Source organism: Micromys minutus (genome assembly GCF_963924665.1).
Source record: "Micromys minutus genome assembly, chromosome: 21".
Taxonomy (NCBI): Eukaryota; Metazoa; Chordata; class Mammalia; order Rodentia; family Muridae; genus Micromys; species Micromys minutus.
This window is the reverse complement of record NC_137956.1, coordinates 29,984,040-30,000,651: the sequence shown is the minus strand read 5'-3', so window position 1 is coordinate 30,000,651 and position 16,612 is coordinate 29,984,040. Positions and strand designations below refer to the sequence as shown.

General features: G+C 46.7%; 1 protein-coding gene across 1 annotated transcript in view; it reads right to left on the bottom strand.

Moving 5' to 3' along the window:
- Positions 1-6,846: 6,846 nt before the first annotated feature.
- Positions 6,847-16,612, bottom strand: part of NMNAT3 (nicotinamide nucleotide adenylyltransferase 3) — a 101,411-nt gene continuing 91,645 nt past the window's right edge. The window contains exons 5-6 of the mRNA XM_080933955.1: positions 15,005-15,084; positions 6,847-8,114 (exon numbers count right to left, since the gene is read on the bottom strand). Coding sequence (XP_080790081.1) covers positions 7,786-8,114; positions 15,005-15,084 — 409 coding nt within the window. The 3' untranslated portion in view covers positions 6,847-7,785. The remainder of the gene's footprint in view (positions 8,115-15,004; positions 15,085-16,612) is intronic.

Below are 16,612 nucleotides of genomic sequence, written 5' to 3'. Positions count from 1 at the left end.
ACACTGCACTGTGGGGAACCTGGTCACAGCAGTACGAAGCTTGGTTCTGTTCCTGGGTTGTGCTGGTCTTCATGACCTGTGGCTCTTGGGGATGATCTAGCACCAAGTTTTCAGCAGCTGTCACACTGTGTAACACCCTGAATGCAGGTGACACGGCCCAGAATAATTTTCTAGTTTTGAGGGAAAATTATAGCACCAAGTTGCACAGCCTGGGATTGATCCCTGAATGGCGAGGCCCAGAGTCAAACAGTGTCTTATGGTTCCTGACCGTAGGCCAGTGACTGTGAATGTCGTCATCAAGTGGAGACCTGAGGGACGGGCAGCCATTCTTACATGTTCCCCAGGTTTCAGTGGTAGACTGGGGGGACAAGCTTGGGCTTGGGATGCCCTCTAGTGCTGAAATACTGACAACACCCTCAACCACAGGCTTAGGGTGCGATCTGCTGCTGAAAGAGCAGAAAACTCTAGTTTCTGCAAAGACAGAATAATCAGTGTGCTTGGAACTTCTGGAAGAAAAGGCGCAAGGGAAGCTAGAAGGAATGTCTCACTGTTCTTCAACTCAAAGATGACAATGTGCTCCAACAAACAGCGACTCTGAGGAAACGATTAGCTTTGCTCTACTGACAAAATAAGACACCCAGAACTGACAATATAACTATCAATATGGACAAACCCCTCCCCCACCCCCGTTCAACACAGCTGTCTTAAGGAAATGAACTTCAAGAAAACACAGAGAAGTAATTCAGCATTCTGCCATAGAAACTGGACAGAGATGGAAGGAATTTAAAAATTGATCTGACATCCTTAAGCTGAAAAGTACACTAAGTGGGATTAAAAAAAAATAGTATCAAGAGCAGAGTAGATCATATTGAACAAAAAATCAGTAAGAGAAAGACAGGCAGCATAGGGCCAGCGAGATGTCTCAGTGCGTTAGATTCTTGCTGCCAAGTCTGAAGCCCCAACTTTCACCCCCAGGACAAAAAGCATGGAGAGAGCAAACTAACTGCCACAAGTTGTTCTGTGACCTTCATATACACAGCATGCATAGTTCACACATGCCCCAGCCCCAGCTAAATAAACCAGTGTAATTCTAGACATCTAAAAAAGATAGACAGGCATAACTGAAAAATACAGTCAGAGGACAAAAACAAAGGGCAGAGTCTCCGAAACTGTGATCCCAAACTAAGCCTCCTGTCTTTACTAGACTTCTTAGGCATTCCTTATCTGGAGAGCCAACACAGCCTTTGACTGAGTGGAGTTAAGACATTTGTTGCTCTTTTCACCAAATGGACATAAGTTGCTTATCTTACTTAAAAGGATAATGCTGTGGATGTATTACACACACATCTGTGTGAATTTGTTTTAATTTCTGTAGATTCCTAGAGGTACAATCATAGGGTTGACTGTATCCCTTCTAGTAGGTGTGACAGGAAGTCTCCTTGTGGTTTAGCTTAGGATTTTTCTAATATCGAGTAGATTTTTTATGTAACAACAAGCACAATGTGCCACTATTATGTCCTCTTTGGTAAGGTGTCTTGGGACCGTGTTTTACTTCAGGCAACCTGCTTGAAGGACTTCGGGCTTCAGAGGTAGTTACACCATGGTTACAACCAGGGGACACAGCGGGGGCAGAGCCTCAGCAGATGGAGCTTGGAGGACTCCAGGCTTTGATGAGTTCCCTTGGGCAGGGTTTTCACAGAGCAAGCGTTTTCTCTAGCAGCAAAATGCAACAGTTTACACTGCTTCTGCCCAGCATCACTGCTACAAAACCAGCATGGCTACTGAGATTTCAAACCACCTAGATGGCAGACGCTCACCACAAATGGTACTGTATAAACATCCCAGGCAGGGCATCATAGCGGGCTTAGTGTCTCAGGAAGAAACACAGGCAGCCTGGAAGCTGAGTTCTTAGACACCAAGTAAGACCATCAGCAGAGCCTCCGACCAACACTGTCAGGAGCTTAGCCTCCTCCTTTCCAGAGCATAACTCTTTGGATCGACTTTTAATTGAGTTATTGATTCTGCTCTTTTGTTGTTAGAGTTCTTGACATACTTTGGAAACAATTCATTTATCAGATACATACATTGTGCAGATGTTTCTTCCTGGACTGTGGCTTATCTATTTTCCTAACGGCTTCTTCCACAAGGAATGTCGGTAGGGAGTATGACTACATTTGAATATGCATGTGCACTCATATATTCTAGGTGAAGAATAGAGGGCAAGATCCAGGATGGGAAACTCCATTGGGTCACTGCATTTGTCAAGGTAAGAGCTGAGGATGCTTCAGGTGTCTTGGTTGGCCTTGTCATCTTGACACAGCCTAGAGTCATCTGAGAGAAGCTTCAATAGAAGAATTGTGTAGATGAGTATGGTCTGTGGGCATGTCTGTGAGGGGTTATCTTGATTGTCTTAATTGATGTAGAAGGACCCAACACATTGTGGGTGGTCCTATTCCTCAGGGTATATAAGAGAGATAGCTAAGCATGAGCCTGACAGCAAGCCAGCCAGCCAGATAGCTAACCAGTATCCTACTCCATGGTTCCTCTTAATCACTGGTCAGAATAGGCTATAAAGGATAGCAAGCAGTCTTGCCTCTGGGTTCCTGCCTTAAGTTCCTGCCTGCCTCCATCATGGTGGACTATAACTTAGAGGTATAGGATGAAATGAACCCATTGCTCCCATAACTTGCTTTAGGTCACAAAGCTTATCATGGCAACAGAAAAAGAAACTAGAACAGTAGGTCACATGAAGGATGTACAGAGGGTCGTATCAACAGGCCAGGCAGGCACACTGCATGTCCAACAGGAGGTGAGGGGGAGCTTCCCAGACCTGTCCTGGAGCACACAGTTGTTCACGCTCAACCGCTCACTCATGCAGTGTTGGCTAATTCAGAAACATGAATCCCAGTGGAGTCTAGAGTCCTCATACTCCCTGCAGCCTGTGCTGTCAAGAGCAATGTGTGCTGAAGTTATTTAAACAATACTAAACTATTCAGAGGCACGTGCCCGTGTGAATCACCGCAGAGATGTATTTATCAGTCACTCCTATTTGCATTTCTAATGTCAGGTTTGGGGCTAAGAAAATACTTCGATGGCTGAAATGGAACACTACGATGTATGAAGACCTCTACAAACAGGAGGGGCAGCAGCATTGTCAGCACAGAAAGCGAGGACGAGGCTAAGGAAATACAGATTCATGCATTAACCCAATTACCAAACATGATTTGCAAAGCCCGAGCTCTATCAGCTTGGGATGGGATTTCACATCCTTCTGTCCCGATGGATACACACAGTATTAGAAATGAAAATGTCTTCCCCCAGGCAAGGATACAGCGCCATTCTCATCTGGGTACTGAGTAGTGTCATAGGAGAACCTTTATTTAAGGCTGGAAATTCTATTCACTCGGGAGCCTGAACCACTGCTTTTCTGCTCTTCTAAAATAAACAAAACACCCAGGCCATCAAGATGCAGAGGACACCTGGGAGGGGTGTGAAATCAGTACGCAGGGCGGTGCCAGGCAACGCATCAGGAGCAGAACAGCGATGTATTTTCTCTTCTGCTACTAAGGGAAGAAGGTGACATGAGTCAGTGAGACAGCAGGTGATAGAAATAAGATATATTTGCATGTGTGTGTTTATGTATGCCTATGTTTATAGACACATATATACATGTCTGTCTGTCTATCTATCTATCTATCTATCTATCTATCTATCTATCCATCCATCCATCCATCCATCCAGCTAAATACAAAACATAGGTTTTGTTGTGTTTTATTACAGAAGTAGTTGATTATTAACTGTGAGACCCACATGACGTAGATGTGGATCAGGGAGGTGAAGGCATATTCTCAGAGGCTATTAAACCCATGGAAATGTTGGCCGGGAAGACTGGCAAGCAGGGCATGGGTTGTCAGATGCAGTATAGTAACTGGCACCTTGTTAAGGAGATAATGATGACTCTATCTCTCCATGGTGCCCATTTTGCCCCTTCTGGCTCAGGGCCTTTGCACATACCATTCTTCTTCAAAGTCTTTGGCCTCCACCCATCCCAACATCTCTGGAACACACCCACTAGCATTGTCTATACCATCAGGGAAAACCTGTTTCATTGTGAGAGTCTGTATATACCTTATACAAGTTCAAAGAGATCCCTTAAAAAAAAAAAAAGAAAAAAGAAAAAAATCAAGAGTCAGGAACTTAGATACCTACGTAATTAGGATGTTGTAAAGTGGGGAGCCAAAGCACATGCTTCATTAGAGAACTCACTGCCCCTGACCATGAGCCTACCAGTGTCTCCCTTAGAGCCCTCTTCATTGTTGGCTGTCATATCCTAACAAGAATCACCAGGTTCTTGTTTGTTCGCCACTATACTATAAGCTTCTTTTATTATTATTTTTTTATTGTATAGTTTATGTATGTACATTTGAAATGTTGTCCCCTTTCCCACTTTCCCCCTCTTCCCATCCCCCCTCCCTGCTTCTATGAGGGTGCCCCCACTCCACCCACCCACTCCCACCTCAACACCCTGGCATCCCCTACACTGAGGAAATGAGCCTTTACAGGACCAAGGGCTTCTCCTCCTATTGATGCCAGACAATGCCATCCTCTGCTGTATATGTGGCTGGAGCCACGGGTCCCCGCCCCCCATGTGTACTCCTTGGTTGTTGGCTCTGTCTGTTCACCATCACACCCCTAGCACATGTAAGGAACTCAATAAATGTGATTTGAGTAAAGGAATCCTAAAGTTCAATCACGATAAGGAAACAATCAACTCCTACTCGGTAAGCCTCCACCTATCAGGCCCTAGATGCCAGTGCAGAAGGCTAGGCTGTAAAAACCAAATCCAGAATGACACTGCATATGGAGACAGGAAAGAATGAAGGCTGGGAAGTCGGGGTGTGGTGTTCTAATTCCTATGCAATGGCGCTGTGTGCACTACAGTGAACTTGGCTTCATGAATGGAAGGAAGCTCATTCAGATACTGCAGTTTTGTGATGCTCCCAACTGAGAAAGAAAAGGGGGAAAACTCTCTCCCCATCTCCATCATAGTCCCGAACCAGTGGATCTCAATGGCAGTTAGAACTGGTGTCCAGAATGACTGACAGATGTATTGAGCATTTGTGTTGTTACAGTTGTGGGGCGTTAAGTATTAGCCTCTTGTGCACAGAGAAAGAAGTCTTACAGTGGGCAGGCCAGGGAAGAACTAATCAAGGCAAAGAGATGTATAGCCCTACCTGTCTGTTGCTGAGGCTAAGGACCCCTTCTCTAGGTCACTGTTTGGATACCACTGTCTGCATGCAGACTTCTGTTCTCTCCCTTCTCAACCCATGTAGAACAGTGGGGTGGTGTGGCTCAGAGAATAGGAGAGGTGGTACTCACCGGAGTGCCATGCAGCTTCAGTGGTGCCTTCGGCTTAAGGAAACAAGTTATCATTTGTTGTTACAATGAGTGATGCTGAGGCCAGTGAGGCTCATTAGACTCTGTGGGTCCATTTGCAGGGGCCTGAGGGTCTCCTTGGAGCAATAGCACATTTCCACCTACAAAGGAAAAAACTCCCCTGACTGTTGGAAGCTTCCAGTCTGGTTAGATGGCCCAAAGAAGCCCAGAGAAGCTGACATGGAAGCACTCAGTCTTGCAAACTCAGGGCTAAGCTGGGAGAGGTGGTGTGTGCTCTGAAAACAGACACACACACACACACATACACACACAATCTTTCTTTTTTAAGTATGAAAAAGAAAGACAATTATAGTTGGAAGAATTCAGAGCAGGCCTAATCAAATCCTCCATTTTGGAGTTTAAGAAACTATAGCCCATGGTGGTGAAAGGAGCTGAAGTCATACTATGTGCTGTGGCAGGTTTTAGACAAGGCTATTTGATCCCCATTTCTCTGAGTGAGCATGGCTCTCAGGGACCTCTTGGAGGAGAGAACCCAGTCAAGGAGGGAAGAACTCCGCAAGACGTCATAGGAGGTCCCGTACTTCCTGTGTGCTCTACTTCTTACCTGTTTCACAGCTCACAAGAATCCTGGGAGTTTTGGGGAAGGGAGGGCTCCTCCCCTTGCCTGTCTTAATGCTTTTCTGTGTCCCTAAATATATAGCCAAGATTGGCCAGGACAAAACATGGAGACCCAGACTCTGGGCTACTCCTTCAACAGGCCCAAAGAAATGTGAACCCTGGAGTGTCGTGGGAAATCCACAACAATTTGCTCTCTTCGTTCAGGGTGCACAGAAACAAACCTGCGGCCTGCTGCTTTAGGTCAGAAGACTGCTTGGGTTATGCTGAGATGCTGTCACTTCCTAGTTTTGGTTTTATCTCTGTTGCAGTGATAAACGTTTGACCAAAAGCAAACTAGAGAGGAAAGGGCTTATGTCATTTTCTATCTCCTGGTTACTGAGGGAAGTCAGGGCAGCAACTCGAGGCAGAAACCATGAAGACATGCTGTTTGCTGGCTTCAGGACCCCAGCCCCAGGTGTTGCCTTCGTGCGCTGGACACATCCATGTTAGTTAACAACCAGAACAACTCCCCACGAACATGCCCCAGGTCAAAATCTGGTCTGGATAATCCTTCAATTGTGACCTTCTCCTGGATGAATTTAGGCTGTGTTAATGGGACTAGAACATTCCTTTACTTTCAGTACTCAGGACACAAACTCTTACACTCTGGCCACTCCGACTGAAACAGGAGCAAATTTCACAGAGCATTTAAAAAGAAGAGCAAGCAACAGCTGGAACCCTGAGCATCAATAATGAAACAAAGGAAGAAAAAAAAAGGAGAAACTTTTCATTAGTATTTTTGATGTCAATTTATTATTTATCCTTTTGCCAATATTCAAACAAGCAGGCAGTCATAAAACATTCAACAGATCTTCTAAAACAGCACAGGCATGTGTTTTACTTCAGTTCCTTTTTAGAAATCAGGATATCGGGAACCCTGGTGTTTGGAATATAGTGGTGTAAAAATACATGCTGTATCAAAAATATTGCTCGAGGGGGCTGGAGAGATGGCTCAGCGGTTAAGAGCATTTGCTGCTCTTCCATAAGACTGGAGTTTGGGTCCCAGCACCCACATCAGGGGGCTCACAACTGCCAGTAACTCGGGCTTTGGGCACTCTAATGTCCCTTCCATGTGCATGCACACATACACACACACACGTACATACACACAACATAATAAAATAAATCTTAAACACATATTGCTTGACCACAACATAGAAAGAGGATGGTCAAAAATTTTATGCTACATGGCAGGCAGGTAGGCAGGCAGGTTATGATTTTCAAGGCAGGATACACTGAAAATCAATGATGTGCTGTCTCCAGATTTCTGAATCCCTACTTGCCATTATTCTGTTTGAAACAAGGATGTTGAGAAGGCCCTTTACTCAGTAATTAGCACCCTGTCAAATCCTGCCTAGTAAGACCAGCATGCTGCGCCCAGCCCGAGTTTAAAACAAAAACCAAAAATGAACGAGGGACTGTGATGGACCCTCACAGGCCAGCCGTGCTCAGCAGAGCATCAGTGTGCCTCCTACCGATAGCTGCCATTTACACAGTAAGCAGGGTCTCCTCATCAGTGACCCTGAGAGGTTTTGCCTAATCCTGTGACCTGCCATGCCACTTAAGTTGCTCTGATGTTACATGACTGTCCCTGACACAGGTACAATCTCTTCTTGGAGCAGGAAGTCACCCACAGTGGAACCACTGTAGAAACAAATACAGAACCCAGAGCAGAAAAAACCCCAATGTCCTGGGAGGGCCTCTAGCCAGTCTTTTCCTTTCCAGGAACTGTCATTGATAGAGGCCCTGGTCCCTGATGTACGCGATGACGGCCTCGGGGAGGAGGTACTTCACGCTCTGCCCTTGGCTCAGGGCTTTCCTGACATAGGTGGCACTGATGTCGTTCAGAACTGGCTCCCTGGCCAGGTGAATGTTGTGCTGGAACCGTCGGAGGATGGGAGAGTCCGAGATGTACCTTCTCGGGTCATGACCGCTCCGGCTCACGCACACCAAGCCAAACTTCTCCACTATCTCCTGGATGTGTGAGTCTTTCCAGAGGTTGGGGGTGTGGAAGGTCTTGAGGACATCAGCTCCGCAGAGGAGTTTCAGCTCCAGCAGTCCTGCAGAACAGGGGTGGGGCCCAGCGAAGACAGGCATTAATACTGGGCTCTACAGTTAGACAGAAGCACTCCAGCCTCATAGCGTTGGGCCAATACTGGCAAAGTGTCAAGACAAGCAAAAAGGTTTGGCTTTTTGTGCTCAGTGTTTAGACAGAAGTCTGTCTGTGGCTGCTTTGGACAAGGGCAGACAAAGTCCCAGAGGTGACCATGCTGTCCCTAGAACTTGACTATCTAATAAGCAGTGAGAGTTTTAAAGTCCTGCAATGAAGAAGCTGTAGGTGCGGTTTAAGTCACCACCCCAACATTCACTTCAGCCTCTGTCATTACATTATTATCCTGAGGACCCACCATTTTCCTATAAAACCCCATGAAAATGAATAGATTCTCTGGACAACTGCAGGGTCTCTTAAGATCCCAGCGGGTGGCTTCTTCACTTTTGCTTGCAATATGACAAAGCTCTAGGACAGCCGGACAGTGTCACAGTCCTGTGCAGTTTAGTCTACCAGGACAGTGAGTGTGATAAGTTTTCTGAGGTCCTTAGTATGACACTATTACTCAACACTATTATTCAAAACATGACTCTCAAGATGAATTAACGAGGTAGGTCTGCCGGGGAGAAACCGAGGCACAGAAAGGATAGATCTCGTATCCTCAGTGGGGAAGATTGGATCAAATTGGCAGCCAGCCTCCATGTGGGGCATCTGTAGCGGCTAGCTTCTGCTGCCGCCTGCTGGTGAGAATCTGCAAATGCACCATGAACAGGAAGCCATGGTGGTAAACTAGGGAAGGGAGTTGCAGACATGTTGACACCATCTATATGGAGTTGGCTAGTCTGAAGAGGAAAGCACAACCCAGGCACACCACGGGTCCCTGGTACTTCTGGAAACTGATTCCAGAAGATGATAAAGGCTGGTCTTTCATCTTTGTCACCCTGAAGACTTGGCAAGGAAGAGACTTGGGGGTTGCTATGCATTGCAGGCAAACATGGCATAAAGGTTGGTTTAGGCTACCGTATGGGAGAGATTCCGGTCACGGACAGAGAATGGACTGGGAAAGAAAAGGATCGACAGGCAGTATTAAGGAGAGGTCTGAGTTCAACCTCTGTGGGGCAAATACTGCTGAGCTGGGCAGGGGCTGAAACGGGCCTCCCTGCTCTGGGCCTCAGCTTTCTCACCTACAAGAAACGACAGTCCAGGAGACTGTTTACGACAACAGCTTTCATCATCACGAAGACACACATCTGCAATGTTGTAGCCCCAGGATACTGCTGTAGTCAATGATACTGGGACAGTCTTTGATGCTTGACAGGCTCTCAGTGGCCACACAGATACCGCAGGCTTGGTTCTGGCTCTGCTATTTAGTGGCTACTATGAAATCAACTTTAAAATGAATATACTAGCAGCGCTCACTTTATTTTAGTATTGAATGAGTTTGTCAACTAAGACAGATTGAGCCACGGTTGGCACAGAGTGTTACATCTTAGCTGCTTTTCATTCATTTACTTATCCACTTATCTACCCAAATATGCGGAAATATTCATCCAATAGGTATGTATTATCTCCTGATTTTGAAAGCAATAAAACTGTGTTACCAGTAGCTCTTGCTTTACTAATTGGTGTGGGTTTGTATTTCCCAGCAGCTGTGAGGATTTGTCCTAATTCTTATGTATTCAGTCACTGTAAGATAGTAAGAGACTGGGCTTTGGCCTTCCAAACAACTGGTTCAGTGACACTTATTTGATTACAACATCTCCTGGGACCTGGGGCACATCCGTTCTGTTTCTACAGGTCAAAGGACAGACAAGACACACTTTTGTCTTCTACTGTTTTTCCACTTGTGTGTGTGTGTGTGTGAGTGTGAGAGTGTGTGTGTGAGTGTGTGTGTGAGTGTGTGTGTGTGTGTGTGTGTGTGTGTGTGTGTGTGTGTGTAGGCCAGAGGGGAATGTTGAATTCCTTCTTCTATTGTTCTCTTTGCTTTGCTCCATTGAGGAAGGGATTCTTCTTGGGTCTGGAACTTCCCACTTTGGAGTTAGCTGGCTGTCAGAAAGATCCCGGCAACATTCCTACTTCCTGTCCCCCGAGGTGGGGTTTGCAGGCCTCTCAGCTGCCCCTGTCTTTTTATGTGGGTGCTAGGATCTGAGCAGGCAGGTTCTCACATGGGCATTGTGCTCATCTCCCTAGACGCTCCTACTCAGGAGGAATATCTTGACAATTCAGCTTCCATATTAGACATTAATTTTGAGAGTGAAATCATTAATATCGAGAGTAAAAGAGTGTTCTCTTTGAGCTGTGGCTAGGAAGGACTAGAAAGGATTGAGCAATGCAAAGGCATGTCTGTGAGGTTAGAGGTGCCTGTTATCCTACAAGACAAGACAATGTCATGGTCAACTCTCACGGCCACATACACCTCAGCCCACAACTGCTCGTGTTCAGATCTAATGGAACCTTTTCAGATTCATTCACATAAATGCAATAGACGTTTTAGACATTAACTGCCCAAGTCCAAAGTATCTAATTCAAGAATAGAGGCTGGAAGATGGAGAGATGGCCTGGCAGTTAAGGACACTGACTGCTCTTTCATAGAGTGAGAGTTTTATTCCCAGCACCCACATGTGGCTCACAACTGTCTGTAACTCCAGTTCTAGAGGAGATATAGCACCCTCTTCTGGCCTCTGTGGGCACTGCATGTGCATGTTGTACAAACAGACATGCAGGCGCCCCTCCCCCCCAACAAATAATACTAATTTAAAAAAAGGTTGCCAGTATGACTTGGCTAACAGCCGTACAATGATATAAATGTGGCTGCTTGGTGCTCAGTCTACTGTGACACTGAAGAGCTATGGGCTTTGGAAGCAGATGGGCCAATATTTACATAAGGTGAAAGGAAAATGGTCCGAAACCTAGAAGTCTGAATGCTCGGTGGCCCTAAGTTGACGACATTAAAGAGCATCAGTCTTGAGGCCAGTCAGTCCTGGGTATGAATTTTAGATTCCTTGGGACCCTGGGGAGACTGACTTTGCCTGTGGGTTTATTTCTTCAGCTGTAAGATGGGGGCACTAAAGGTTCCGTGGAAGTTATGGGAAGTGACAGGTGGGGAGACAGCCTGTCAAAGCTATGTATGAACACAGCCATGGACGGTGACATCTGCATGGCATCACAGCGTGAACACTGGAGGACACCAGAGACAATTCTAGGAAAGACACCAGGCAGTCGGTACCCAAACTAACCAGCCCTGGTAAAATAGGCATACGATTGGATGCCTGCTGTTTTTACAGAGAGGGGGTTCTCTGAGCCAGGCTCAGTCCTAATAGCAAAGGGCAAGGCCACCCTTCCAGACTACAGCCAGTGAGCTTGGCTGTTGTTCCAGGATGTCACCCAAGCATTTGGGATCACAGAAACCCATGTGAGGACAGATGAGTCCAGGGAGGCCTGCCAATTACAGAGCGACACTTAGGTTTAGATCTGGCTGCCACCAGTGCTGAGCTCAGCATGTAATCTGCCATTCCAGAGTGTGACAAACCCACAATAAAATACACAGCTCCCGAAGTGGCCCTTAGAAATAAATATGTTGCTGGTAACATATGTGGCATCCCATCAAAAGCCAAGCTTATATGCTGAGGAAAACCTGCCTTCCTGTATGAAAATGTTCACTTTTTTTGTTTTTGTTTCTCTCTCTCTCTTTTTTCCCTGATGACGAACATGAAACGTGTTTACGATGGAACATATGGAAACTGTAAGTGTTTAAAACTGAGAACAGCAACAGCAACCCATAAGGCTGGTTCTGGGTTCTATAGCCGTCAACATTTCAGCATATTTTCCTAGGTTTCCATATTGATTCAGACACACAAACAATATGGAATTACACTCACTCTTAGCTGGAGTTAGACACATGCTATCATATGGCGGTTTCCCACCCCCCCCCCCTTGGTGCTTCTCCATCTCTTCAAAGTTCTGATGTGGGTTCTTCTCCTGATGCGGACTACTATGATACCTGGGCCCCCTGGTACAGGTCTGCAACCTGAGCTTGTCAAGAGGCTGAGGCAGGAGGATTGCAAGTTCAAGGCCTGCCTTGGATACAAGAGTTTAAGTTCAGCTTTGGGCAACTCAGTGAGACCTTGTCTCAAAACAAAAATTAAAAGAAAAGAAAAGGTGTGTATGTGCATGTGCATGTGCGTGTGCGTGTCTGTCTCTCTCTCTCTCTGTGTATGTGTGTGTGTGTGTGTGTCTGTGTGTGTGTGTGTATGTGTGTGTGTCTGTGTGTGTGTGTGTGTGTGTGTGTGTGTGTCTGTGTATGTGTGTGTCTGTGTATGTGTGTGTGTGTGTCTGTGTGTGTCTCTGTGTGTGTGTCTGTCTGTCTGTCTGTGTGATTTGGACCAAGAATACGTGGAAGGCAGGTTGATGGCCCTAGGGAAGAACCCATTACCACTGCTCTCTAATGGGACAGCATTGTACTCACTCCCAATGATGTCATTATGGAGTAGTTCGCCTCTGGCTCTCATCAGATGAATTTTGTTTGAGGGGGGTGGAATATAGTGACTAACACAGAGACCCACAGCCTGTCAAGGTGCAGGCGGTTATAGACTGTGGAATGCTCAGCCTTAAACAGGGCTTCTATTACCACACACCCCTCCTCCTAAGACTCTGAAGATGGGAAAGAAAGACCGTAAGAGCCAGAGGCAAGAGGATAACTACCAACAAATAGTGTTTTCCAGACACAGCAAGGCTGTTGCATACATGAACTCACTGGCATTGTCACTGTATGAACAAGTTCTATGCAAGCTCAAGCCAGGCAAATCTCAGCATGGAGAAGGCAGATGAGCATGAAGTTCCACTCCTAATGGAGACGCTACTGACGGTTTCCAGGAAAGAGAGAGCTAATTGTCTATAAGGGTATCAATTCCCCTGAGACTAGAGTTACAGATGGTTGTAAGCATCCATGTGAGTGCTGGGAACCAAACCTTAGTCTTCTGTAAGACTTCTGCTCTTAAATGCTGAGCCATCTCTCCAGCCCCACTTAATGGGTTTAAAAGAATGAGGACACAAAGTTGGATGGATATGGAATGGGGGAGTAGATCTTGGAGGGGATGGGTGAAGGGGATACAAATGTTCAAAATACTAAGTATACAATTCTTAAAATTTAATAAAAATAGTTTTTTAAATGGGGCGTAGAGCAGGTATGGCAGCCCGTGCCTCTAATCTCAGCACTGGGAAGGTAAAGGCAGGTAGATCTCTGTGAGTTCGAGGCCAGCCAGGGCTCCTGAACGGGATCTTGTTTCATAAGACAAACCACAAGAAAAGCTAGGATGGCGGCACAAGCCTTTACTTCTAACCTTTTGGAAGCGGAGGCGGGGGGGGGGGGTCTTGGAAAGAACTCAAACACAGGGCTGACTAGAGATGGGAACCCCCAGACAAACAGAGAATGGATGTGAGGTGGGGGCTATGGCAGGGGGTGAACTCAAAAGCTCAGCAGCTATTCGGAATGTGTGTTCTGGATGCCTCTTGGACAGGCAGGATTTCCAAGGAGGCGCAAGAACAGAAGTGGGTACCAAGCAGAGGTAAAATGGGCTCCATGAACACCTGCAGAGAGGCAATACAAGAGTAGGGTTCTGCATCCCATCCCTAATTCTGGATGCCCCGCCCCTCCCTGGAGTCTCTGATGTCTCACAGGTCTACCATGTACCATGTTGACACTTCCTGCCTCCAACCTCCACAGCCCACTGGTCCTGTAAACATGGGTGTATCTGTCTGCTCCTTTATGTGACAGCCTTTCACACTAATGCCTTCATTTTTCTCCATCCACAGCCTTTGCCCACCACAAGGCACGGGCTGGACTGCTGTAGTGCCTACCTTCCCTGAGAGCTTGGAGCCTGGCTCTTGTAGTGCCCAATAGCATTATGCAAGATGTTGTAGAAGGAGGTGTAGGAAGGACACAGCATCCTGTCTATGATGAGGAGTGGACATGTCTAGGGGTCCACATCTGGGGCTGGGTACAGAGGAGCCCACACAGGTAAGGAGGACAGGCCAGAGGACACAGTACACGGTACATGTATGGATTATATCAGAGGCCCTACAACTCCTTTTTAGACTCTCATCCTAGTGTACAGCCTGAAAATGGTGGAATAGCAATTTCTGAGCAATCATCAAACATCGAAGCCCCTCCTGCTCTGGTCTGGGGCATGGTCTGGCCATTCATGTTTGAATAAGAACCATGGTAATTCTGCTGCGTGTAATCTTTGATCTGGGGGCTACATGGCAAGCTTGGTCCCTGAGAACATTCTCAAGTCCTCTCTGAGGTGTGCTTGGGGAGTATTCTCAGAATTCTGAGGACCACTGGACATTGTAAGAGGGCCATACCTCCAGACACCACGGCTTCTCAGACTCAAATCACAGCCTTTGCCTCTTCTAAGCAGGAGAGGAACAAGTAGAGATCAGGGTTGCTAAGTTAAGGAGAACACCCAGGAGAACCCCAAGTTCCCCTCAAGTCAAGTTTGCTCCTCAAGGAGTTCACTGAACGGTTGCTTCCAAGTGCTGGTCTCTCGTGGGAACGCTATCCTTTTAAATTCAGAAGGCTAAGGCTTCTTAAAGAACCCCAGCATCAGACACCAGCTTGTCCCTGTGTGGCCCTCACTTGTAATCCAAGTCACAAGCACAAGTCAGAGGGTGGCTAAACTCCTTTGGGCAGTAAATCTTAAATCAGCACAATTAATGGGATTGGGGTGAGCATGGGAAAGGTAGGTTGTCTAATTTGACCTTTTGACCTTGGACATATTTACACTACCAGGGAGGGCTCAAGTTCCTTATTCATGCTCAGAGGGTGGAACGAATCCTATTGGTTCCTCACTCTTCATCTGAATCTCCCACTGTAGATGAGGACAGGGGGTTGGTACCCACCTGCAGAAGCTGATGGTGTTTTGCTGGGGTCTGGGCCATCCATCTGGGCCGAGGATCTGAGCAGCTCCTTGTGATGGTGCCTGTGGTGTAAACACATAGGTTTGGTTGTGTTGTATTTTAGACCTCCCACACTACCCCAGTGCCTCAGGATTTAAGATTCACTTCTGCATTTGCTAGACCATCCCATGAATACTGAGGATCTACCATGCTCCAGGTAGTGTTCTATGGGCCGGGACAGGAAGTAGACACCAGAGTCCCATTCAGTTCACTTTACCACACTGTATATGAGTTGGGTTGAAGTAGGGAACTAAGCCTGATGCTACCCTGTCCGTGAGTCTCAATAATTCTCTATTGATAATATATAGGTGTTCGAATTGAGTGGGTGCCCAAGGCATGAACTCTCAAAAACAGACAGAGGTAAGTCCAAGTGGTAATGCCTGATTTCAGGTTCTGATGAAGGCACAAGCTATACACAGTAAGCTCTGGCACTGTGTGGCCTCTAGCTAGCACCAGCACACACTCTTTTCATAAACTTGTGTCTTAAAATGCTATGAGCTGGTGGCTAAGAGCCTGGGCTGGGAGAGAGAAAGCTTGGGTTGAATCCCAGCCTCTGTACTGCTGGCTGTCACCAGTGCTTTCAAGTCTCAGCCAGCATGGATGCTCCTCGTGTGCAAATGGGAACATTGCCCCATACCCTCCCTACTGCCCCCGCGATGGGTAGTTATGAAGATGAAGGGACTTAATTCAAGTGGAGTCACAGAGCAGGTTAGACGTGATCAGACTCGTGCAAATCTGACAGGCTTACTTTTAAGCAATCTATCTTCAAATTGAGACTCCTGTACTTTTTTCCTTCCTCACCAAACACAGGTAACCTTAGCACTCTCCTGTGAGTCCTTCCAGCACTTGACAGAGCGTTTATTACAGTTGTGTGTTGGACAGAGGTGGTTTGCTTTCAGCATTCAGCACTTTTTCCCTGTGGGTAGTGGTGCTGGCTGGCTCTTCGCTGAGTGTTAGCCAGTTGTGCCCAGCCATAGGCCTCTGAACTGGCCCTGAAAGCACGGCTTTCTGTGGCTTCAAAGCTTGCCCAGGGAGGTTCCACCAACGGGTAACTATGGCCAGGGAGAAGTCAGCCGCCTCCCATTGCCAGCCAGCGCTGTTTTAGAGGAGGGCTCTGGCATGGCTTCAGAGCCCAGTGGCCAGAACACTGCCTCTTGCTCATTTGCTGTGTGACTGTGGTCAACTGAGTATCTCTGTGAGACCATCTGTCAAATGAGGCCATGGCGTGGAGTTTGCAGTAGGTTAATATGGGTGAAAGACAGACCATAGGAAGTGGCATTTTTGACTAAGGCCTTCCCCCACAACATGAGAAAAATGGTAGGTTATTGATATGGTTGGTGATAAGAGTATTCTCCAAGGTCCATATGTTGAAGGCTCAGGCCTTAGCTATAGCTCCAGTCATTGAAAGATGGGCTCTCATCTAACCAGTGATGACTATTGGTTGGTTGAATTTTATAGTAGTTTTTCAGGGGTTGACTGAAGGTTTGAGAGGCGAGGCTGAGTTGGAGAAAATAGGTCACTGGGGATAAGTCTTTGGGGGCCCTGGACCTT